Source organism: Amblyomma americanum, chromosome 4, assembly GCF_052857255.1.
Source record: "Amblyomma americanum isolate KBUSLIRL-KWMA chromosome 4, ASM5285725v1, whole genome shotgun sequence".
NCBI lineage: Eukaryota > Metazoa > Arthropoda > Arachnida > Ixodida > Ixodidae > Amblyomma > Amblyomma americanum.
The window spans coordinates 159,202,965-159,228,397 of record NC_135500.1 but is presented as its reverse complement, the minus strand read 5'-3'; the positions used below and the strand labels follow the sequence as shown (position 1 = coordinate 159,228,397).

At 43.4% G+C, this 25,433-nt stretch overlaps 1 protein-coding gene across 1 annotated transcript in view; it reads right to left on the bottom strand.

The window, feature by feature from the left end:
- Positions 1–477: 477 nt before the first annotated feature.
- LOC144128600 (putative G-protein coupled receptor No18) overlaps positions 478–25,433 on the bottom strand; it is a 118,558-nt gene continuing 93,602 nt past the window's right edge. The window contains exons 4-5 of the mRNA XM_077662131.1: positions 8,686–9,498; positions 478–6,272 (exon numbers count right to left, since the gene is read on the bottom strand). Of these exons, the coding sequence (XP_077518257.1) occupies positions 5,655–6,272; positions 8,686–9,321 (1,254 nt within the window). The 5' untranslated portion in view covers positions 9,322–9,498 and the 3' untranslated portion in view covers positions 478–5,654. The remainder of the gene's footprint in view (positions 6,273–8,685; positions 9,499–25,433) is intronic.

The following is a 25,433-nucleotide window of genomic DNA, read 5'->3' as shown; positions in this document are numbered from 1 at the left end:
GGGTTCACCTGTGTCTCCTCTTCTTTGATATAGTTCTTCTTTGATATAGGTGTTGAGCTCTAAATGTGGCGTATCTTTTTCAGTGCTTAAAACCGGATATCAATCAGCTGAAATCGGCTTGTCGTTCAGTTTGGGTAATAGCCGTTTATCTGGTAGCGGCTAGAGCGTAGTCTGTATTAAAAGCTTCATGACATCTCTTGCGAAAGAGAAGATAGTATCTTAATGTTTAATGAAGCCGTTTTTTTGTGTGTGAATAAAAAAATCCTAGAATGTGACAAAATGCTGCAGACTGAGTAGTAATGCAAGCAATCAGTCATCATTATTTGCTGACCGCATGTGCGTTGTACCAGCTGCAAATATCGCAAGGACAGCTTGCGGCTGGAGACCGCAAAAAGAGGGCATAGTGTATTCACTTTCAGGGCTGGATGTGTTTCCAAGTATGCATAACAAGAAAGATTGGGATTCAAGAACCTTATTCGCATTACTAACGAGATCATTTTTGACGAACGTTTATTATTTGCGCACATCTCTCTTTGCGACGAGCACTATGAATAACTTGTCATATTGTGACGGGGGTCTAGCGCAAGATGACTTCGTTTAAGGTAAACACAGTTTCTCCTTCAGCAGTCAACAGAGTGCTCCGCCGATCTTCGCGACCCATGCAGTCATTCAGTTCTGCAGACACCGCAAGGAGGAAGCAACAAATGCAACAACGTTTCGGTCCTGCCGTCCTGAATGAGCACTCCAGAGTACAAACAAAAAATAATGGCATTAGCTACTTCACTTCAAAGACACTTTAAACTAGCACAGTTCACGAACAACACTAAAATCACACAACTGGCAGAATAATCATAACAAGTTTACACCAGAGGAGATGAGCAATTAGCACTAACAGCACCCATATATCACACAGTGCCCCTCCTAGCCTTAGCTTTCCATGCTAGCTTACAAATTATTATTTTGCTTTTTACAGTAATCCGATGAATGTGAACAGATTTCTTGCTTTAGAGCTGGCGGGCAGAAAAATAAGACTGTTTTGAGTTCAAGCTTATCAGGTAAAAGTACTCTTTCACGTTTCACGTGCTCATGGTTTAAAAGATTATAGACAGCTAATTTTACACATTATGCGCAATTATACAATAATACACAGATCCCACATGACATTCTACTTCGAACGATGAAACATTGGTAATCATATTTCTTTTGTCACTTGTATTGGTTTGAACAGTTTAGGAATTGCTATGAGGTCAAAGGTCAGCATTGGTGACGTGAGACATGCAACATATTATTATATGGTCACTGCTTCATCGTTCGAATTCACTACAACGCTAAAGCCAGCCTCTTTCAAGAGCCAACATCACGAGGGAATAAAGAGCTATTATTTTGTAGTTCGGTTTATGCTTCGCATGACCTATTCTCACCATTGAGTCATAGAAATTGGTCGTATATTTAAATCAAAACCGAAGAGCTGAGAGAAAAATTTGAAGCAAAAATTATTTAGAGATCTTTGGAGAATAGCCAGGCGTATTCCTAGTACATTATGCCTTTTGAATTATTCCAAAGACGAAAACTTGCGACCGAAATTTTGGTGTCTACACTCCTTTACACAAATATTGCGTACAAAGCAAAAGTTCAAAGCAGGCATCAGGCCTGCTTACCGAAACGTCCTTAAGGAAGGTGGGAAACTGGCATTGTGTCTTGGCGCCGGTTTGCAACAGTTGGCAATTAAAGCGTATGGGTGGTTAAAACGACTGCTATAACATAGATATCTGAACACAAACCACTCCTAGGCGCGCAGAAAGGAAAATTACTTTAGGAACGCAAGAAATGTGATTTGGACTGGCTCTGAGACGTAAATTTTCAGATGCCCGCAAAAGTTTTCGTACAGGTCAGCCATTTGAAAAGCTGGATATTCGTTCTGCACAAAGTTACTGCCAGGTATTGCGATTGGCGGTGTTCGTACCACGCAGGGAATCGTAGGGGTTTAACTTAAGTTCCTCTCGCCATCTTTGTAATACAAAGACAGGAGAGATTTTCTTCGTCTGCATGTTGCGAATTATCTGGTGGCAACCTGCACATATGTCCGGCGAGTAATTGAATACTCGAGGCTCAATTATGAAGGCGTAGCATTTCAATCAGGAGCGGCCACTCGCAATCAAGAAATATTCGTAGGGTTGCGTGAACGAGACGGTTATATTTCATATGCTTTCTGTAACATCGCGATCAGACAACCATTAAAATGCGATACACTACAAATGACATTCAATATGTACACTTTGTACACCTCTTGAAAGCACCTTGCAAAAGGCAGCACCTTTCGCATGAATGAAAGATGTAGCGCAGCCGACACTGCTGCGATCGCGGCGGCGAGGACTGCAACTGTTTTATTATGGGCTTGATTAATATTTCACGAACGATTCAAATCGCATCGACCTAAATGTTTCGTCAATGTATCTCTGCACGGCTAACAGCCTGTTCGCATCGAATACACAGAAATATCACTTATAAAAGTTATCTCCAAGAAAACTGGGAGTAAAGCTACAGCAACAACACTAAGTTTTGGGGAAAGCTAACTGGGTTCATGGTTTATATCTTGATGAATTGTTTTGCGGCCAAACTCATCTCTATTTATCTACTGCGTGGACATTACAATAGTCGTCAAGTATGAATTATTAAAATGTCCTAAATATTTAAATGATTAAAATTTGCTTTGGCAATGACAGCTCCGGCACGAAAGAGTGCTTAAAAAGAGAACATGCTTCTGAGGTTGACAGGACCAATTAAGCTACGCAGTGTGCTGAGCTGACACAAGAATTCCTACACTAAAAACTAAGCGGTATTTAGGCGTTATTCACAACGCATAAAAAGGGAAACTAGAAAGCCAAAAACAGGAAAACATGAAGCAAAGAAAAACTGGAATGCAAATCCTAACTTTTAAGTACCTTCAACACTGACAACGAATGTCTGACTTCAGGCGGTGCTCTGAGGCCTATTTAAGAAACCCAAGACTGCAGGCTATAGGTTGTATCAGCGTTTTTTTCTTGGCCAAAGGTATCATACTTCACTATCATGAATACTAGCGACCTCCACGGCACGACGTAAATTTAGTGGCGGCATGTGGAAAATGCAAGGCTGGTGGGCTGCGTTTGGTTTCCTCGGGGAAATATATTGATAACGAACGAGATTTGCAATCGAGGCCGGCATCAGAGCCGTTTTTAATATGTTCACATTTATCTCCACATCGCTTCCCTCTTCGCCATGCCACGGTTGCTATGAGTATCTCTGTCAGCACAAAGAAACATCTCCTTCTCTCATTTCTTTTCCCTTCAAAGCGCCTATCACGACTGTGTTGTTAGATACCACGCCAAAAAGATTTTTTCTCCCTGCAGAGTATAGCTCAGAGAGTGCACATTTTATTAAAGGTAACGAAAACCGAGAGGCCCATAAATCAAAATATATTCCGAGGAGGCCCGCCGCACTTGCGTAATAAAAATGATATTTTAAAATCTTATAAGTTACTTACGCAGATAAACGCCGATTTCTCACATAGTGTCGAGTACGACACTTATTCAAAAGGGTGACTGCTGACAAAACATTGAACGTTGAATTCGAAAGCACGGCATTCGTTCAACTGTTGTTCGCAATAATTATGTTTTCAGAATACATATTACGGCTTGCAACTCTATTGTCACGAGGTGCCTTGTAAAGGTCAGATGCTCCACCGCTAAATTCAGCCATGCTGCTCAAATAGTTATCCGGTTGAAAATAAAAAACAACCACGTGACTGCGTCTGAGCATGTGTCGACCATTTCGCACGTAGCAGTATTATCGCGCTAACTGGTTCCTGAGAAATTTTAACGAGAAGCAGAACAAATCAGTTTTTTGCTGGTTTAGACACGGAACGAAATTGAAGCCCACAGAAGTCTTTTTCACAAACAGAAGCTTCGCTTCACAATACTTCTTGTTAGCTTAATAAAGTTGGCGTTCATTCTATCTTACACCCAATTCAGTTTCAGCCAATGCAATAATGTTGTATGGGCAAAAGTATATACTATATGCTCTGTTACCAGGGGGTAAAACTTTTCGTGCTTCATTACTAGCAACGAGGTGGGAATCACAGAAGGAAATACTTTTGTAGATACAAGGTACGAGATGCTACAAGGACGAAAGACTCGTGCGAGCAAGAGCCTCCGTCATTAAGGTACGAACGCGCACTTATGTTTTGCGGCAGCGGAGAACACTTCGGAGCTGCGTCGAACTCCTTAGTCCCCATCGCCACAGCGGAAGATGCTGCTCGCTGTTGAGGCTAAAGCCGCTTTCGCTTTTTGATCTCTTTCAAGGGAAGCATGCTCTGCCTCTCCAACAAGCGCTACCTAAACACTATAAGCTACAAACGCACATACACATACGCGCAAGCATGAGTGTGAGCTGTAAAGATAAGTGAAATGTTGCCTGCTTTACATAGAAGCGACTTTGGCTTGAAGCGTAAAGCTTAGTTGATAAAGCGCGATGTCTTTATTACGCGTACAAGATGCGACACATGGTGGTGAACTGCAACGATTAAATTAGTCAACCAGTCACACGGTTAGTTGTTGCGTACTATGTGAATTGCGCTACGAAAACCCTTACGTGTGAAAAATTTCATGAGGTCGACATTTTATATTATAGTTGTTTTAAAAAGGCCACTGGGGGCCTTCGCAAGTAATTGATTAAAATGGGCGTGTTAACAAGGTGGGCCTTTCTGATAATATGTCTACGGTTTTTCTCGGCTTCTTTTTCTCGTTAGGCCCGACTCTTCTTTGTCAATTCCGCCTATGGCGACACAACCAAATTCAGTAGTGCATATTTTTTTAGAGGCATGGAGTAATTTGTCCAGTAGCAGATAAACAGAATAAGGGGCAACGGAAGAGCTCGAACATCACATATGTAGAAGACTGACCAGCAGCGCTGAAACATGGGTAGTGGCGACCATATGTTTAGAGCCCAAGAATGTAAGTAAAGTGGGATTCAGCTATATTCAGGACGATTTTTGTGCGCTTTGTTTTTACGAATACAGAATGAAGTCAGTTTCTGCAGTTTTTCGCAGGGCCAGTGTGAAAATCAAAAGAGGGTACCAATCAATGCCTCACAGGTTTCAAGCGACCGTAGAATAGCAAATAACCAACGCGCAAGCATACGGAAGACTGAAGTCCCTTAGGCGATTCTTGTAAATTGTTGCTTCCTTGCCAAAAAAGGAAATATTTAAATATGTATGAATGTCAGTTACACAGAGGTTCAGCACTTCATTACTTGGGAGTCAAAACTATGAAAGGCAAGGGCTACATCTGAAATTGAGACGCACAAAGCCATTTTTAGGCACCTGCATGTAGTGACAGAAAGTAAACATGCGAGTAGCCTACGTCTCTTATTTAAGGGCATCACTGACAAACGACACATACACATTTACATTTTACGGCATTTTTTAGTATTCCGAAGCAACGGAACCCGCTCTAGAATAGAGTTGCGACAAGAGAGGTCAGTCCGACAGCGCTAAAGTGATATTAGCAGTAAGTATTTGGACCGCCACTACAAGTGCACGCACACACAAAAAGAAAATTTCTCGCACTTTTTCTCGCAATACAGTTGAGTATCCCGGAAAACAAAATTTGTCGCCCTCACAAGTGCGTCCTCCGCACCCCACCGCAGAGGATACTGCGGAAGGCGCGGCGAAAGTCGGTGTTGAACACTGTGTAGATCACGGGGTTCAGAGCCGAGTTGACGTAGCCCAGCCATGTGATGAAGTTCACGAGGCGCTCGGACTTGACGCAGTCGTCGCAAAACGCCGCCGTAACGTACATGATGAAGAAGGGCAGCCAACACAGCACGAACACACCCATCACGATACCGAGCACCCGCGCAGCCCGCCGCTCGCGGGACAGCGAGATGCGCTGGCGCTCCTCCCAGCAGGCGAACACCTTGACGCTGGGCGGCCGGCCGTTCTGCTGGACCGTCACGCTCGTGTCGGTCAGCGAGGGTCGGCTACCGCCCTGGCCTCGCGGCTGGGGAGGAGGGGTGTCCTCCGACGATGAAGGGTGTCGCTCCTGAAGCAGTGCGACTGACGGTTCGGCACTTGCCGGGCAGCGCGTCGCCGAGCTGGGCACCTTCGCGGCGGCGTTGGCGCGCTCCCGTAGCCTCCGGCGGGTGGCCAGGAAGATCTTGATGTACACGATGGTCATTATGAGGAGCGGAATGAAGAAGGAACCGCTTGCTGAGTACAGCACGTAGCCAGCCTCCTGCATGTAATGGTTCGCACGAAAAATTGTACTATCCCCGGCCATATTTCACGTGTTTATAGAATCATATTCTAAAGAAAAAATAAATCGTAGAAGACTTTGTATTCATGTAAAGTGAGCGCTGTAAAAATTCTATGAAGACATATTCGTTATGTAATAAAAAAGCCACATTAGCGCAAGAACGGCTTCAAGTGAACAGCTTTGTCGTCGTGAAAACCAGATTTACGTTTAAGCATGCAAGAAAGCGCGCAGTTTTTTAGTGTGTTAAGTACAATATATGGTGGGAAAAGGTAATGTATGGTAGAGAATAACGCTTGCGCTCTCAAGCCTACAAACCCACAAGGATCGTCGGGGACCATTACTAAGTATCTGGGACCAGTGCTTCAAGTTCCTTTGGCTGCCATCACATGGGCACGGCTTCGAACGTTACAGGAATGCGCGTGGCATAAGAAAGAAATAAAATGGCGAAGTGGCTCGAGCACAGAGTGTGATAGGACCTAGGCGCTGGGGTTATGGCTGAGTGCTGTCCCAAATGGCTGGTAATGCGGTGGAGGCCACAATCGCCATCATTACCTGCATACTATCATGCAATTTCTTCACATTTTGTGTCTCTAGTGACATGCATACGCCGGGCTGTTTGCTTTGCGAAGCCATATTGCTCCATGGAATCCAAATTTTGGTAAAGCCTCGTCGGGCCGGGTATAAAGTTAATTCAAACAGACAAGCCGATTGGGACTAATAGTAGGGTTCAAAATAATACGCTCTAGCTTTCGTACGCAAATGTTACACAAAATCTTGAAGACCGCAATCTTTTTCCCAACGTATTCAAATGTCTTGGGATGGTTATTCAAATGTGCGTAAGCTTCGCTTCTGAAGCACAGTGTTCAGTTACCAATTATTCTGTAAGGAAGCTGTAACGTCTTTTTTTGGCCGAAGCCACTGGTCTTTTCATGAAATAATATTCGCCCAATTTGTAAGACGTTTGGAGTTAAAATACATGCATAAAAAACACAGCGCCGGTTCTAAAAGTACACAGTGCATTCGGTACTTTCTAAGCCGCGTTTCTTGCCGTGATAAGGGCTTTTTGTATGTAGCGGTTACACTCCTACGATATTTATACGGGCTCTTTATCTTCGAACTAGGCGCCCTCCCTGTAAATATGTAACCTGATTTACACATTGATCTTTTTATTTTTTGCATTTTGATACGCTTGGAATTTGCGCCACTTGACAATATATATATATATATATATATATATATATATATATATATATATATATATATATATATATATATATATATATATATATATATATATAGTACAACAAGAACTAAATTAAGAAAGGCAGAGCAATATTGTAACTGGCGCCTGTAGGAGTGTTCAGAATATCCTTTTGCTTGCGTAAAAATTCGCGATCCCCGTTAAATACTTCGAAAAGATAATTTTTATATGCCCAGAGCAGAGCAATGTATGTGGTCAAAATTAGTAGCTAGCAATATCAATGTCACCTTCTTCATAACTACATGATTTTCACCATTGACGTGCAATCTTAAATTTCCGTCATTAGCATCCTGTATACTCCGTGCTTGGCGTTGTTCAAGAATAACACAAGGCAGTTTTGCTCCACAAGTTGTGTTTCACAATCCAAATTAGGAAAGCGATAATAATAGGAGTGTAGAATTGTCATATCGCTTTGTACAATGAAAATATATAGAAAGTGCATGCACATTGATATTAGCGTTTATTTACGTATGTTTCGGTCGGAACCTGGTGTTTCTGAGTTCCTCTGATTCAGAATAAAGGTGATTTTATTCTGGCCTTAATTTCGGTACTGATTTTATTAGACTAGAATGTAACCCTGACACTGGCACGAACAAGAAGCGTAAAATTATTTGTAGACAGCTGGTAACCTGTTTAAGCGCTGAACAACGACTCCCTTTTTTCGACACGAATTTCTTTTTCAACTGTGCTCGGCATTATATGATCGCCTTTCCCGAAAATAAACGTACCGCCGCTTCCTGTGCACAGTGAAGAGCACTTAGAAAGGTGCGCGCATCCTGTCAGTGCTTTATACTACTGACTCGCGTTCAGGGAATCACTGCCACGGTAAAGAAACACTTTCACCACCTCTTATTTGGCTCCAGTCGTTATTAAGCGTCACAGATGAAGCTTCGCAGATGTGAGGTTTTTAGTCCCTGCTTTCGATCACACTTTATCAAACACACTTTTCTCGAGAGTTTAACATTTGAGGCCTATTTCGTAGTACCGTTAGTGCCACATGATACTAAACGCCTACCGTCCTTTAACCGACGCGCGCGGTCACATTTCGAAATGGGCTATTTTCATGAGATAAAGTTTAGGTTACACTTTTGGTTCTGTAAGCCACAACGTACTATCTGTGATCCCACGAACCTGGGTTAGACGGCAGGGCGAGGTTTCGTCGAACTGCTCCGGCCAGTCGTTCCAGCCGATCAACGGCGGAACAGATATAAGCGCGCTGATCACCCACACCAGTAGGATGGAGAACAGCACGCGTCTCAGAGTGCGCTTCTGGGCGTAGTTGATTGGGTCGTGGATGGCCCAGTACCTGTCCAACGCGATGGCGCACAAGTTGAGAATGGAGGCTGTGCAACACAGGACATCACACGTGAGCCACAGTTCGCACATATGCAAGCCGAACACCCAGCGGCCCATGATGGAGTAGGCCACGTTGAACGGCATCACGAGGAGCGCCACAGCAATGTCGGCCACGGCGAGAGACACGAGAAATACGTTCTGCACTGTGCGAAGAGGCCGATGGTTGAAGACCGAGCCAATCACTAGCACGTTACCGATTACGGTGAAGGCTGTGATGAAACTGAGGGAAAGAGCAGTGCCGACAGCTTCTTGAACTGACATGGCAATGCCCCCAGGATAGCTTTCCACAGCGCCGGTATCTTCAACCGAGGTGTCGTTGGCAGCACCCGCGACGGCAGTCGCACCTGATGGCGCTGACGTCCACAGGTCTGCGTCGTCCTCATCCATTAGTCCTCCACTTGGTCTCACCATGATGATTTTGAACCGTCGAGGAATGTTGTCGGTTCATCTTGGGTAGGGGGAAGACTTCTCTGCGGCGACATTGTCCTGGTACCAGTCAGATGAGTTTTCATTTCGCAGTATTTTACTGCCCTTCTAGAATAGCAGCGGCTCGTCACCAAAGAATTCCGGCCACATCACGGTAGGAGCCTACGCAAAACGAAAAAAATGCAACGCATGTACACACAGTGCGATTCAGAATTATTGACAAAAACAACTGGTTTCAGATGCCCAGCCATTTACGAAAATGCTTGAGATCATTTAATGTGATAGCATTCAGGTTGTATCATTCCGGCTTCTTTGTCACATATTTCTCTAATTTGTCGAGAAAAGTCACGTCACCTTGTGGTTGCATCACAACGTGCACAGCGTGGCAGGTGCCAACCTTGCCAACGAATTGTGAGTGAACTGCCCACTGTGACCAAATTCATTGCCCACCATGGCGTCAAGCATGAGCATAAGGGGAGCTCAGAAAGAGCAACCTCGGTCTTACAAGCAACAAGGGTGGATGCGTTTGAAACAGCCACCTGCCGGGGCAATGGTGAATTGCTTAACCACTGCACCACCACGCCAGCAGCGGTATGAAGTCTCCATGGAATCACGAATGCAATTTAAACGATCATGATGTCGTCGACACCACATGACTACCAATGGAGCAGTCATAGTTCGCTGCCAAATTAGAAAATCGGAGGACCCCCAGAAACTAGAAACCGGGCTACACCAGGAAAAATATTAAGGTTGCTTTGCGGGGTTGAGTGCGTGATTTAAGGTAAATTTGTCGGTCGGACTAGTTTACTCCTGTTTGGCAGCCCAGTGGAAGTTACTAGAACATTATAGAAGGTGATGACTTCTGCATACCGTATGAGCCCAATGGAGCCGGTTCTAACCGGAGCTTTGGCAGAAAAATTGCAAGGACTTTACACCCATTGTGCACACAGCAACAAGGAACATAACTGTTGTCGCGTTTCCTTCGGTAAGCATATAGTTAAGCAGGCCTTAATTATTTTTTTGCATCCAAACAAAAAAGGGTGCATTGCTTGTCGCAGCATAACCCTTTTTATTCATCATAATTGAACAAAAGGGTACTATTAGAGTTCGTAGGTAGAGGCTGAACGAAGTAGAGAGCAACAGAATGATGGTCACTTCGCAGGCGGTAATATAAAAGGGCACGCGAATAAAATAACAAGAGAGAAACGTGCACACACTTGCGTTGAAGACCATACACAATCCAAGTTTTAAAGCCAGCATATCAAGACATATTCGTGCGTTCGCACGAACACCACCGGGTATTGCGCGTATTTTTTTGAATGGTTAAACAGTTTAGAAACCAAATGCACTGCAACCTGAAAACAGTCTGGTAAGAAGATTTTTGAGAAAGATCTGCTAAGGAGTCGGGGCGAGCAGTGCCACTTGAAATACACACCAATGTAATGAAACGCAATCTGTGGACGTCTGGAGAAGAAGGGATTGAGTGAAGTCCCCCCTTTTAGAAACGAAGTAGCAGAAAGAAGGAAAAAATCGCTAACATGGGGCAAGAAAACAAGTGTGCGAGAGAGCAACAGCGACGGATAAAGCATGGATTGGGGGAAGAACAGGGCTAGTGTTTTTTTTTTTGATAAGTCATTTGTCCCCAGCAAAAAGAAAGGAATATAAGGAATGCGAGCCTGTAAAAAATATTTAGAATATCCTACTGCTCACTACTGTGCCTGATGCTGTCATTTTTGTCTATATTTCTCCACAGCAGAACTCACTGATTCAAAGAGGTCCCGAAACATACCATTTCGTCGCGCTCATAAGAAGTACGGCAGTTCAAAAATAAGCAAGGTAATCATCACCACGTCAACAACTTTTTTGTGTGCTTAGAAGTTGTTTGCGGAGTGAGATATTACAATATATCTTTCGTATAGTTCTCAGATTGCAAGAGGGGGTAAAAAAAGACAGAGAAGTTAAGCAGGAGAAGAAACTGCTTTGCTACCCTGCACTGGGCGAAGCAGCTATGGACGATTGATGAGAAGGGGCGTTTTGTAGTATTCTGTTATGAATAGTTGTATTATGCAAAGAATCGGCTCTGTTCATAAATGAGTTTTGAGGCTCGCTCTTTGGCGCGTTCCTAAAACGCAGAAGAGTACGATCTCTTTTCTTCCACCTTCAAAGCAAGATTAGTCACTTTACGAGCCTTTCACCTTCGAATTCGTCCGCATAATGTCATGCTGTTGGTGAGTCAGCCAGCCGCGTTTCATCTGTGGTGGGAGACCCGCCGAGCGTTAGCATCAAGAAGACGATTCCTTGTCCTGGGTTCTTTCGTTTCCATTCTATGGCCTGATCTCTACTGGCGGCGATCGCATGGAAGCTGAGTACGAGTCCAGTAGGCACAAAAGGGGACGCATAAGAATTATGACAAAGATGTGTCCTTCATTTGTGTGTCACTGGTGAAAAAGTTTACCAGTTACAAAATATGACTAAGATTATCATCTGCCCCTACGCCTTCGTGTCACAGTTGTAGAAAACACCGCATATCTGCTGGTACAAGACGAAATAATGCTAGGGAGTGTACATCTAGTCGATAAGAAAACCATCTAATGCACTTCTTATCACTTTCTGAAACATTATGCTCTTGCTTTTCATGTGAATAATGAAAAAGGAGACGTTGTTACACTGGGACACTGTTACGGAAAACCAGCCGATATCTGCACTGTTTGCCTTCTGGAACGATTTTTTTCTACAGGGCAAAACTTAACAAGATGAGCAAGAATTGACTTCAGGAAATAAAGAATTGGAAAGAGAAAACAGCTAGAACGTTTTCCTTCTAAAGAAATAACCTTTATCGGTTTATTAAAAGCAAAAAGATTAAAGAACAAAAACGCTTAGCTTCCAGGGCTATAGCACCAACTGCAAGACCACACAAGAAGGGCAATTGGTTTACTCACTTCCGGCGGAAAAACCTTAATCATATCTCATCATAGCAGGTAAAGTAAGGCAGAACGTAAAAACAGTATGCTATATATCGAAAATACCTTGTAAGTATTGCCCGCTTTGACGCCAGCATCTGCAAGCAGGACAGGAAATATTACTACCCCAGTGGGGTCTCCATCGCGTGAGCTTCCGGTCACAGTGGGGCCGTCTCTCACCCGTTTCAGATCATTTCCGGCCGGAAGACCGACAAGGAAGCCGGAAGAACGCATGACGTTCATCAGTAATGAGCAGATAGGCACGACAAGAATACCTTCAGTTTCTTTACTGGCGCAGTGGTAAACAGATAAGGTCCCAGGTTATAGCCTAAACTTGATACGGTTACCGGAATTTAAGAATATGTTCGTATAATGCCGGAAATCAATACTACCTCCTTGCCAAGAACTTTTTCGAAATCATTAAGCTGTGATTCTAATTGATCAACACGAACAACACAAATCTTTTCTGGGAAGTCTTGCGAGATCGTTATAAGTCTATAACTTTATTTGTGCGCACGAACATGTTATTTGTGAAGAAAAACATTGCAGAAAATGAGGTGTTTGGAATAAGCTCTTCGTTCAATTTCCTCCTTCTTCGTTATGTTTTTTTTCTTGACCCTAGCAGCTGGATTTCAATACAGAAAAAATTCAAGAACTTCAGTGTGCTCTGCGATGTCTGCGCATTGTATTGAACCGCAGGCGGTCTAAATTAATTCGTAACCCTCCTCTACGGCGTAACTCATAGCCCATTGTTCCTTTCCGGACGTTAGTTTACGTACCGACGTTAGTGTCATTTTTATTCATAACGTAAAATTTAACATGATTGATCAGCTTAGTGTATTTAACGTTACCTTCTTTTACCGCAATTCGTGACAACCTTTTATCAAATTCGTCTTCCTGGCGCAGAAGAAAAGACGTTTTGGCGTAGTTGTTCTTCACAGTAAGTAATTGTTGATCTTTACTCCCAGTACCTGCACTGTAGGCTGCCAACATGCCATAAGCGCGTAGTTGTGAACGACGGGGAAATCTCAGAATAAGCAAGGAGCCATATTAAATTGACAAACGTCGAACTACTTATCACCGCCCTGTTACCTATTGTACAAAGGGTGAAATATAGTTGAGTGTGTGTGTGTGTGTGTGTGTGTGTGTGTGTGTGTGTGTGTGTGTGTGTGTGTGTGTGTGTGTGTGTGTGTGTGTGTGTGTGTGTGTGTGTGTGTGTGTGTGTGTGTGTGTGTGTGTGTGTGTGTGTGTGTGTGTGTGTGTGTGTGTGTGTGTGTGTGTGTGTGTGTGTGTGTGTGTGTGTGTGTGTTATTGCAACAGCGTGACTGCTGGCAATACTATCGTCTACAAATACAGATACACACTGGATTCACAGAGGAAGTGAATTACAAAATGCGCCTAGCATTACCTTCCAGATATGCAGGTGCATTAAACGACTCGTAACATTCCACACTTCCACATGACTAGCGAGTTAACCTCTTTATTCAGCCAGAAATTTGCTCCGTGGTGTGGATGCAAAATGTTTTAGTACATTGCGCCTAATAGCCCGTCTGTGAGGTAAAGCCAGGGCGTTTTCCTGTCTATTACTTAGATGGCAGCAAAATCAATAGAGCTTCGTGTATATTTAAATTAGAATTCATTGGAAAATAATAATTACATAAATAACTAAAAACTTATGAGGATAAGAAGATCTAATATTGCTGCTTACATGTGGATACCAACAATTGAATATGTGCTTTCTTTCAGACTTTACTTGCAGACAAGATCGTGGTTTGAAGGAACCGAAAGCCTCCCTATGTAATAGTTATAGTGAGATCATTCAAACTCTGAACAGGTATTGAGGTAGTAAGCACCATAGCACTGCCGGAGTAAAAGAAAGTGGATGAACCAATAACGTTAACCTGCAACATAACCTGTTGGCAACAAGCTTCCTATTCTTGTCCTATAAACGCGAGTTTCTTTTAAGGCACTACTTAAAGACCTCTGCTCACGCAAGTTGATGTAATTTATATCACAGCTCAGGGCTTTTTCTTGCTGTGTAGTTTTATATTTAGGTAATGAAGCCGCCCGAATGAGCTTGACGGATGAAGTCTTGCAATTCGAAGGTACATATTCCTCAAGTGCAATCTCAGCATGGTTTTTACAAACAGTAATTAAAGGCGTGAAGGATATGTCAGCAATTATTGGATGGTAATAATGAATTGTAGGAAACTGAAGAATACGGAATTACCTCGGGGCTGTGCACTGCCGTAGCCACCGAGGAGAAACAGCAGCGAGAAAAAAATATGAAGCAAGGTTTTTTTTAACCGTAACTACATGACTCTGGTTCATAAATTTTTTAAGCACCCCTCACCGTACTTTACTCATAATCCTCCCTGTCGCGTCTTCAGTCAAGGCTTTATGAGGTGCATAATGATCGAATATATGCGTGTGCTACCAGAGCATGCTAGAATTCGCTTGATGCTGGGACCTTGCGCTAGTAGAAACATTTTGCCTCACCGAACGCTCCGAATCTTCACCGTCGATACATGCGCCGAGATGAATTTGGTACTGTGTACTAGAAACAGCTACCCGGGTCATAATTGTGTTCATCCTGCTGTTGCCTCTGTTAGGTTGTCTTTTATTACGTGAAGTGAACTTCAGAAAAGTTACACCAATAATTAAATAACAACAACAAACAGGAAACGCAGTTTTAACCACTGTTACCCCCTTTTACCACCCATGTAAGAAAGAAAACTAATCAAAGGAAGAAATTGAATGAAATGGCAGGGAGAGCAGTAAACACGAAGGCATTCTGATGAGCAACTCTTCATCTAATAACCTAAAAAACAAAAACGACTCACCGCTCCTTACTCGTTACGCTTATTGTAAACCTGCAGCTGCCCAGGGTCATGATATAGCACCTCCTCGCCCCTTCCATAGGATTGCAAACAAGTCTGCCTTCGTAATAGGCACTCTGAACAAAAACATCTACGTGTGGCAAATAGTGGATTCCCTCAGGATCGGTTAAAAAAGTAGTGGGGCAGTCCGTGCTACACCTAACGTACTCCACTGCAGGAGCGCACACGTGTCGAACCGTGCTCTTACGTCATAACAACATAGTATGCGAATTAAAATATTACAAGCAAGTCAGGGTGGTTCGTCCATCTCCTGCGCCGTGTGAACTGTGGGGTAGTCACGCTTTGGGCTCTCGCATCCACCGAGTTTTTCGATGCTTTGTAGGCACTAGTTGGCGCAAACAAATATTTTGTTTAGTGTCCCGCCATTCTAATCGTGTATTGTCCACGGCGTCGTCATTAATACTTGGCACCATTTCTTCAATTACTGCCACCATTGTGCTTGAATTGCACTACTGTATTTGCTGCCTCATATTCTCTTCTTGCCACACTGTGCCTGTAACTAAGCCCACCACATCGAGGTTTTTTTTTTTTTCATTCTGGGAGAGGGAATACTGAAATCCATAATAATGTGCTCGGGGGCACGCCAGCCGTGCGTTTTCTGCACTTCATTCCAAAACGTTCCGTCGTCTTCTTCTGATTGCTGGTCGTTCCTATTACTGAAACCCCTCTAAACCTGTCTTCTGTGTGCTTAAGTAATGACGAACAGCATTTACAGCTTGTTCTCAGGCAGCTGCCTCATTGTCTGAAGTTCTTGGTTAGGAAAGCATTAACGTATATCTTCATACTTTATCACCGCCTTCTAAAAAATATATCGTGAATCGTAACGTACTCTCGTGTTTCTTTTTTATTTTTCCCCGCTTGCCCCCGTAACACAGAGATCGACACGCCTGTTGTAACTCGGTTTGCAAACCAAACACTCGTTTCGCGTATGAGCCACTTACAAAGGAATTTTTGCCGCTAGAGGTGCATGATTTTTGGGAAGGTTAGTCTTGGGGCTCAATTTTTCCCACGAAATTGAGACCCATCACAATTTTCACCAAGTCTTTCGTTCATCGGTATTAAGACAAATACGGCCTCACAGTGAACAAGCTCAAAAGTACTGATTCAGGCGCCATATAGACTTGTCTGTTGTAATTTCGTGTAAAAAGTAAGCTGCCCCTTGTACGAACGCGTCTGGAGCGACATCTAAAAATAAAAACAGATTAATATCGGGCACTATGCTGATCCAAATAACGATTTTCCTGGCAATAAATTTTGGTAGCACGTTATTAATCTCCATTATAACCAAGGGGCAAGTCGTTTATCACCACGCAGTGCAAAACAAAACTGATCGTACTGAAATAATATTACTATAGCCTTCTCATTTCAATTTCCGTATCTAAACGTTGGTCGGGTCCCATTTGACGACTGAAAACCTCAAAGCATCCATTCATCAACCATGTAGAACTTAACCGAATTTCGCGGATTCTTGCCGCGAAAACATTACACACGGCGGTTCCCGTGACTATTGATTGTGTTTTGTCTTCTGACATGCGTGCTGATAGTATTTAAAAACTGCAGAAAACATGATTGATTCGATAATGAACGCCAAACAAATCACCCTATGAAACATGAAAACACCCGTTGTGGTTGATACCTATATTTATTACTAGCGTCCACGCTTTTGCGTTACTTCATCTAAGATGTACACATATTAACTTGACTGATCTTGAAATAAGAAGCTTCTGTTTGAAAACACTAATCCCCATGGGCAATGGGCAGTTTCAAGCGTTCCGGCCGTTGCAGCTGCGCACGCAGATATCTGCACATAAACACGGCGGCAAAAAACTAATTCGATAATATAATGGTCGTCTACGCTCAATGTTGATAGGCTCACATTTGTTTGCTTCGAACCACGTACGACTATGGAATATGACGATCGCGGTAAATGTTATGCCGCAATGACAACTTTGGCCACAGCGCGCCATGGTACAAAGTGTTTTGCAGTTGTCAAAGATGTGGGTCAAAGAAACAAAGGTATGCGGAGCGCCACGCCGAAGAAAAGCTGTTACCGTACCCGTTTAGCACCACTCGGTAAATGGTGGCACAGGGCATCAAACCCTGCATCTTCCGCTTTCAAGGCTTATGCTAGGATAGAAAACAGCTGTGTTAAGACGAAGAAATGGGTTTCTCGTGACTCAAAGCAGGATTACCGTGAAGACCTTGAGAAGCACTGGTTGTTTCATGGCTTCAAATTTCAATATTTACATACATTAACAAAATAGTCATAATTAGTTCGAAAACCCTGTGATCGGAGTGACCCGAGGCTCCAGGCATTATCCATGCACTCACTGCCATACTCCAGAACTTTCATCCACCTGAAGCTCACGCAACCGCGGAAAACATTATTATAGACTGTCAATGCGGTCCATGTGGTAGAGTATGCGTCAACATTAGAGTTCTCCCGCGCAGAGCGGCCGCTGTCACAGCCCGTTTAAGGCCGTGAGAACGCGTGGCATGACCCAATCAATCATTGTTGGACACGCCATACCCTAGTTCTTCTTTCCGGACAAGTCCAGCAGTGATAATTTGACACGCCGTACCGCCTCTCTACTTTCTCTGTCTGTCGCCTCGCATTCTCTCTCTATCTTGACTGGGCCGCTTTCCCTCACCCTGATTTCTTCTGAAAGTGGCGAGAGCATTTCGTTCTCTCCATTTTGCCAGTTGCGAGCAGAGGCTTCACACGGAAGGTCGGAGGGACAAATTTGTCCAACACTGGGGTTCTAAAGATAGTGCTTTAAAAGTTAAGTCGAAGTCTGATTCAAAGACGCATTGAGAAGACGACCATTTTGAAAGCGAACCGAAATAAATTTAGCTAGGCTGGTAGTTACTGGTTATATTGGGCTCATTGGCGCAGAAGCGATCGAAGCTACTGTGCTGTCAACACAAAGAAATAAATAATAACGGAGTACTTAATCTGTTTATAAACCAATCGGCTATTTAAAATGGTAGCATCATTTCGAAAGACAAAAATGACTACGACGCTTATGACTGAATATTCCCCAACAACGTTTATTTGATGGAAACGTTTGTGTCAGAGATTAAACCTGGAAAAATGGGTTGGCGCAATTTTTCGAATTCCTTACATCACGCTAAAACGAGATTTTTCTTGAGAGGTTCGCTACAGTCGTCATGCACAAGTTTTTCTTCCTTTCCAAGCATAAGTTGTGAATCAGATATATGTGTGTAATTCGAGAACAGCATAAAATAATTTAAATCTAGAAATACTGATGGCTTTATGATTTCCAGGCTGCCGACGCTGCCGTCAGAAGGTGTAAATAATTGTTCTGGTCATTGTTCCAGATAGTCTGCCATTTATTTCGGAATTTGCTTTGCCGAAAATTTACTTAAACTGCGAGATACACCAAGTTTCTTGACTATACCGCTGCGAGCTCGTGAACGACATGCGTAAGCTCTGTTGTTACCATATAGCCCGACATGCCTGAGGACGCAGTAGAACCTCACTGTTCGTGCCCTTGTTGCAACTTTTACTTTATTGTGTATGTTTTATATCAAGAGTTAGAAAGCATGCAGTTCTGGAGTGTCGTGACTCTACTACTTTTACCGAATCAGTGTAGAAACTATTTTTATTGCTCTTGTTTTTATCCTCGTTTAGGGGGGCTCGAAACAGTCGGAAGTGGGGTGTAGCATTATTACGACAAAAAAAAAAAACAGAGTTGAGAAAGAAAAAATAGTAAGGATGCTATCTTCTGGCAAGCAAAGTATTCAGGAATCCCTCCGAGTTTCTGGTTTCTACGACAGTATCTCGATTTTTACAAACAGTGGTACGTTAAGCAGCTTCAAGAGCGTGTCAAAAATCTGGATTTGTTCTACAGCGCGAGTTGTAGTGGACTATCTGTGAGCAGCGCAACAGCATGGAACTCTCTGGTGATCAAAATGTTTTACTGAAATTGCGGTTACGCAATACTTGGAGAAATATCGCCAGCTGATGGTGTGAACGCGATGATTACAATGGGACTCGTCCAGCGCAATGATGTAATATACAAGCGCTTTCAACCTGTGGCTACAGCAGGCGCTGAAAAAGCGCACGCACTGCTGGCTCTACAAGCATTCCCTGTCTGTCGTATTGCTGTTACCATGGCTTAAAAACGCACTTTTTGCCCATTAGTAGTTTTCGTTCAAAAAGCAGAAGAAAGAGAGGTCAGCACTTCTCTGACCATGTGGAGAACATTTTATCGCGCGACATCTCAAAAGATGTCCGCTTCGCATTTTCGGACATTATTTCCGTGTTGTCGAAGTTTTTATTGCAAGCGTTCAGTCTCGCTGAGGTAGGGAGATTCAGTGCACCTCTTTAGAAAACATTCCTGCGCCTTTTCGAAACTTTCAAAGCTCAAAATAACTTTTGGGGTAGTTGAATACCCTGTTTCTTAATTACACAAAAGAGCCACTTGCTAATTCCTTCCACACATTCAATGAATAACCACGCAAACGCTTGGTGGCAAACAAGTTAGACGTCCATCCAAATCATGGCAAGGAGCGTGGGCGGAAGGGGAAGGCCTTGGGAGCGGCATGACCATAGCCCCAATCAGAGTGTGACTCCAGACAATAATGAAAGAGAGCAGTCTTGACGGAAGCTCTACGCCACAAACAAAGCTGGCGGCCTAGCCTTTCCACTTTATGTTCGAAATTCCGGCTGCTGGACTCTTTTTCTTTCCGTGGCTCTGTGGCTACGAAGTCAAGACTCGAGGGTCGAAGCAGAATGTCCTTCCACTTCACTGTATAATCGTTTAGACGATGGCGACGTGGCCGACTCGTCTCAACAACCACTGCACCGATATTTCGCGCTCATTGAGAAGACCATCCCGCGAGCCGCCCCTGACATTTATCGGATTAGGTAAAAAGAGCGAAGGCAGCGGTGACGGCCTTGTGTCGCCGACCGAAGATTCTGTCTTCAGTTTCCGGCGGAGGCGGCGGCAACAACCTTCATTTGCTCTCTTGACTACTTGGCGCAGTGACACGACACGGAGACAGAGGACCTTATCTTTCCATTTACTGCCTAGCCTTGGGTGTAGTGCTAAAGAAAGTTGGCAGGTAGACTTCAGCTAGACATAAGTGTCAAAACTGCTGTAGCTTTGAAGATGTTAAACGGGGCGACTGTCTCTGCGTTTTACCTGCCCAGGCTGATGTCGCAGAATACGTTCAATTTCAAATATGTGTTCATGGCTCTTTTACGCATTTATTTCTCTTGGTACTACGAGCAGGAGCGTTGATCGTGGTACCGGCTGTGGTTGCTGACATCGCTTCACCCCTCTGCAGTCTCCCTTGCTTTGCTGAATGTATTAAAGAGAAAGCATTACTAACCCCCACTAGGCTTAATTCTGTCGGTGACCGGCGTTGTGACACCGAGAGGTGGTCTCAAAAAGATGATGTCATCAGGCCGTCTCTGAGCTAGCCGCACGCGTTGCGCTGATACATGGCGCTGGACTCGCCACGCAGGCAATCCGCCTCCGGCTCAGAGTCGTAGAGCTCGGCAGCAAAGGGGAAACGCGGTGCGGACGTAGTGACGTCCTGTGACGTAGTGACGTTAAAAATTGTTCCAGTGAGGATAATCGAGCAGTGCTGTTCGAGGAACTAGCGGGCATTAAATCACTAGTCACTGGGCTTAGCGAGGTTTAAAGATCAGTAAAGAATATACAGTTGGTAAGTACTACCGCGGTTCAGCGGACAGACCACAACTATAGGTGTGAGGTGCCTGATTAATGATCATATAACTGGTAACACGGAGAAGTCCTAGAGCATCAGACAGAAGGCAACAATAATCGTAATTAAGTGTGATACGCGACACAAATTATAGATGACTTTATTCCTAAGGAGGCCCAGCAGATGCTCTCAGTTGTTTTTTTATGTATATTGGTTGACGTTCTCGCGTTGCGCAGTTTATACTTCTGTCTGGCAAATATGTGCTTTTTCACCAGACAAGATCCAAATAAAATACAAATGCTGAAAAGCATGTGTTATCGCGCGTAATATTTCAAGCCCAGAGCTCAAACGGGGCAACTGCAGACTGCAAAAGCGTAAGTGTTGTTTGATATAACCTCTAGGTGAATTACTGTAAACAATTTTTCTTACAAGTTTAAAACCAAAATTTCTTTACTATGCAGTAAGAGATGTTGATGTTGATCTTATTTTATGGTACGACATAACAGGCTTGCTTAAGTGAGAAGTTATGCCGTCGATACATAAGAACAGTATCAAAAACATAAGGGACATATTTGGAGTCGTACCCACTCCCTCTCCTCGCACTCTTTTTCATTTGCAATCGCGACTTTACATCAGGTGGTATGCGCACAGCCAGCCTAAAATGTTTTACATGTTTTTTTTTTGGTTTCTTTTCCGCCTTTCAATATGACGTGAAGGCAAAGTGAAGCAACCCGTTGCCCAAAGGAATCTCACCTTCTGCCTCATTTTACTGAGTGTTTTTTAATGTGCAGAACAGAAGGCACTAATATATACCTAATTTCACTTTCCGCATGTTTGGGCAGAGTTTTGTTTGATCGGTTATGTGACGACTGCTCACCAAACGCTTTAGCCGAATGTGAGAATTTCTTCAGGCTGAACATAACAAACGTGAAAATATCGCATGAAACTAAACTGTTACATGCATTTATTACTATTATTATCTGTTCGTTACGCAGAAGCCTTAAGAATAATATTGAAAAAGTTTTAGTCAAAATATAAACATTCGGTGGTTGATCCAGTTTCTTAACTTGAACGCGAGAACTCCGGCGTTATACTCTGCCAGGTTCCAAAATAAAAATTGTGTGTCCAGAAAAAGAAGGAGGTGTGTCATTCTTTTTTCTTTACTGGTCTTCCCTCTTCCTCGCTGTATTGCCTTTCACTGTCTCTCCATCCCGGCCCGTTTGCTTTCGACTCAAGACAAACCAATTTCGACCGGGGTGGTGCAGACAATACCGTTATCATCTGTTTGCTACGAGGTTCACCGCAAGAGCCCTCCAGTTTACAAGACAGCGCCATTCAATTTTCTCCTAAACCGCAACGCACCGCGCGAAAGCTTCCAAGGTGAACCGTTAGAAATAGGATGTCACACAAAGAGCAGCAGAAGCGACTGTCGATGGATGCGGTGGGAATAAAAATTCGGTACTGAGGTGTCTTTTCATTCTTGCCCAAAAGAGGTTGTTTATTGTTGTAGCCTTTTTGGCGGTAAAATCCGCAGTTTCTGCTGAAAAACTGAAGGAGCTTCTTAAGCCTGAAATCCTATACTGTTTGCTTGTGCATTAGGCGCCTACATGGCTAATGCAGTTCTTCACTAACAGCTATACCGACTTACTGGAATAAAGAGCTTGAGCAGGAAGCACCCACGTGTTAGGGAATAGGCTGCTATATCTAGGATAGCAAACAGCACTTTGAGCAACAACTCTCTGAAGAAAAATATATCGCCTCTCTTCGGATGTTGTAGTAAAATGTAATGAAATGAAACGGAACAAGCCTTATATAAATGCTGGTAAAAGGTAAGACTAGAAACAAGCAGAGCGCATCAAGATCACTTATGCTTTGTCAGCACAGCTGTTGGTATCGCATGGCTGCAAACTGCAAGAGAAGCGCAGAAATTTAGGGGTCCTAAGAGGAAGTTTGTGAAGAATTAGTAGGTTACCTGTGACACGCCTTATCTTATGGGCACCGAGCTGTATTTGCAACCGCTTTAAGGAAGAATTTGGGCGGACAATATTGTGATTTGTTTATACAGCACTTAAGCTCAAGAAAAAGACTTCAAGCATATTTTCACGATCCGCGCAAAGTTGTTGTAGCAGTGCTGCGATGCCTCCATGATTGGGCACTGCACTGGAAGCAAATATGTGAAGAAGCCATACACGCAGAAAGGCGAGAAGTTGACTCACAATTTTGTCAACAATCGTAATGCATTTCTTGCTCAATACTAACGCGAAGCTAGGCGCTCATAACCGTCTAATAAACTTTTACCGGGGACACTCTTATAACTATTACATAAAACCATGCACACTGCAGTGCAGCAGGCTAGAGACCCATTTTCGGAATCTGCTCTGGATAAAATTGTATTAAACGATGTTGCTTTTTAAGCCAAGCGGCTGACATATACATAGCATGGAGGAGGAGCGTGTTCTGCGCTCTCTGTTCTTAACAGGAGCTGCCGGTAATATCAAAGTATCTACCCGACGAAACTTCGTGAAGTTCTAATTGAAAACTATGCGATGCCAACATATTTGCCGCACGCTGCTAGTACGTTTCTCATTAGGCTGTCTGTCATTTTTGGTCATTATCAGTGGTCATTATTATGGTGAGTGTTCTTTCGCTAGGCGCGCATGTCCTGGCATTTGCGGCTTCCAGGTCGCCTGGGTGATAAAGTTCATTCCGCCGAGCCCATTCCTGTGATATTTTTCCTTTAGGTACTCAAGATCTACACGCTGAAATAAAAGCGAAATCCTTCAAATAGCGCATTTTTTGCGTCGGGCGCCTAGGATTCTTGTGTCTGAGATTTACCATCATTGTAGGTCTAGGCTACACAACGGATGAAGTGGTAACGGCGAGGGCCGCTGCAGTGTTTGTTTGGTTCGATTAACGGTTAATTTGACGAACACACAGAAGAGCGAAAAAAACAATGCCAGATAAGCTAATACTCCGTGCCAGGGCTAGCAAACAAGCGTAGCCCAACGGAGTTGCATCATTGGCGTATGCAGCATTGTGCAGCGTCTGAGCATAGACGCGCACAGCTTGGCGCGCACCTTAAATTACCCTACATCCCAGCGCACTGCAGACTTAATCTAGACATCCGCAGTAAACTCAAATTGACTGGGACCGAGCCTGGTACTTTAGCCGGAGTTCTCCATGTTGATTCGTCAATTTAAAAGAAAAGCTATTCTTCTGCAATTAATGTTGGCTAAGCGATGTATCACTAAAACTTCTTCGGTGTTTGCACATCTTTCCTCCTGTCCCGAAGCGACCCATTCTTGCTTCTTCGTAATGAGTTGAATATTTCTTTGCCACTCAGCAAAATTAAAATGTGGAATTCAAATGGATACACAGAAGCACATAAAAATTATGAAGCTTCAAGTTCGGGAAAACTTCCTTGGCTGCCTTGCACACAAGGAGGACAATAAAAGAATCAAAATATAATAGGGTTTTTTTGGGGGGAAATGTGTGCACTGCGTCCACGTGCGCTCTTACGCAAGCAAGCAGCCTCAGGGAGCTAAAAATTGGTAGAGGCTGCATTGTGTGTCCTTAAGTAGTGAAGCCATGACGCTTACTGATGACTCCAGAAAGCTTTCAGCGGACAGACGACATTTGCTCTTTCTTCAGACAGCTCGTTGATGCCAGGCAAGCTCGAGTAAGGAGTAACCGGACCGACGAAAATGTATGTAGTGAAGATCGCGCTATGATGCCCGCGTCATTTTTCCCATTAAGCATGCTCAGGGAAGTGAGCAAGTACGGATATTTGCAGCATACGCGATTAATATATCTGCTCCCAATGAAAGTAATTCGTAACGTCACCTGAATTTTTTCCACATCTAAATGAAGCAATCTCTCAGCTTGCATTTAAACCAGGGCTAAGGACATGATCTCGAGGGTCTAGTGAAGTTTCGGCGTTAAATATGTACCTAAGGAAATGTAAAGAGAAAGGTGAAAAGTTAAGTTTAAATTAAATACATTGTACAATAACATCTATGCGTCGAATCTGAAAGGTACTTGATGCCGCGCACATAGAAAAACTAATTACTTCGCAAAAAGCAATTTTCTCTGAACATCCGGACGAGCAACTGTCGATTACCTGCTAAGACGTGTTTTGAGTCAAGTTACATGGATGCATGCCATATTTACTCCGTGATTTTGTGCAGGAAACATTCGAAAAGAATCTTCAAATGTTCGGAATAAAAAGTAGAAAATGTCTGATACTTCTGGCTTCCACTTTATGCTTATGTAGAAAGTGGCCGCCAATTTTAGATACAGAAACGTCTTGGCACAACCATGTGATGTGATTCTTCGCGATCTTAATCTTGAGGTGTCACAGTTTGATCTTTAGTATTAGACACCTACGTGATGTGTCTTTTCGGATGGTGCTGCTACGAGCGCTGCAAGAAAAAAAAATGCTTCCCGTATGCTACTTTCACCATTTGAGCAGCTGTATAAAATAACGACCTAAATACGCTTTATCCTCTAAAAATTCTCTATTCTGCCGTTTAGTTGG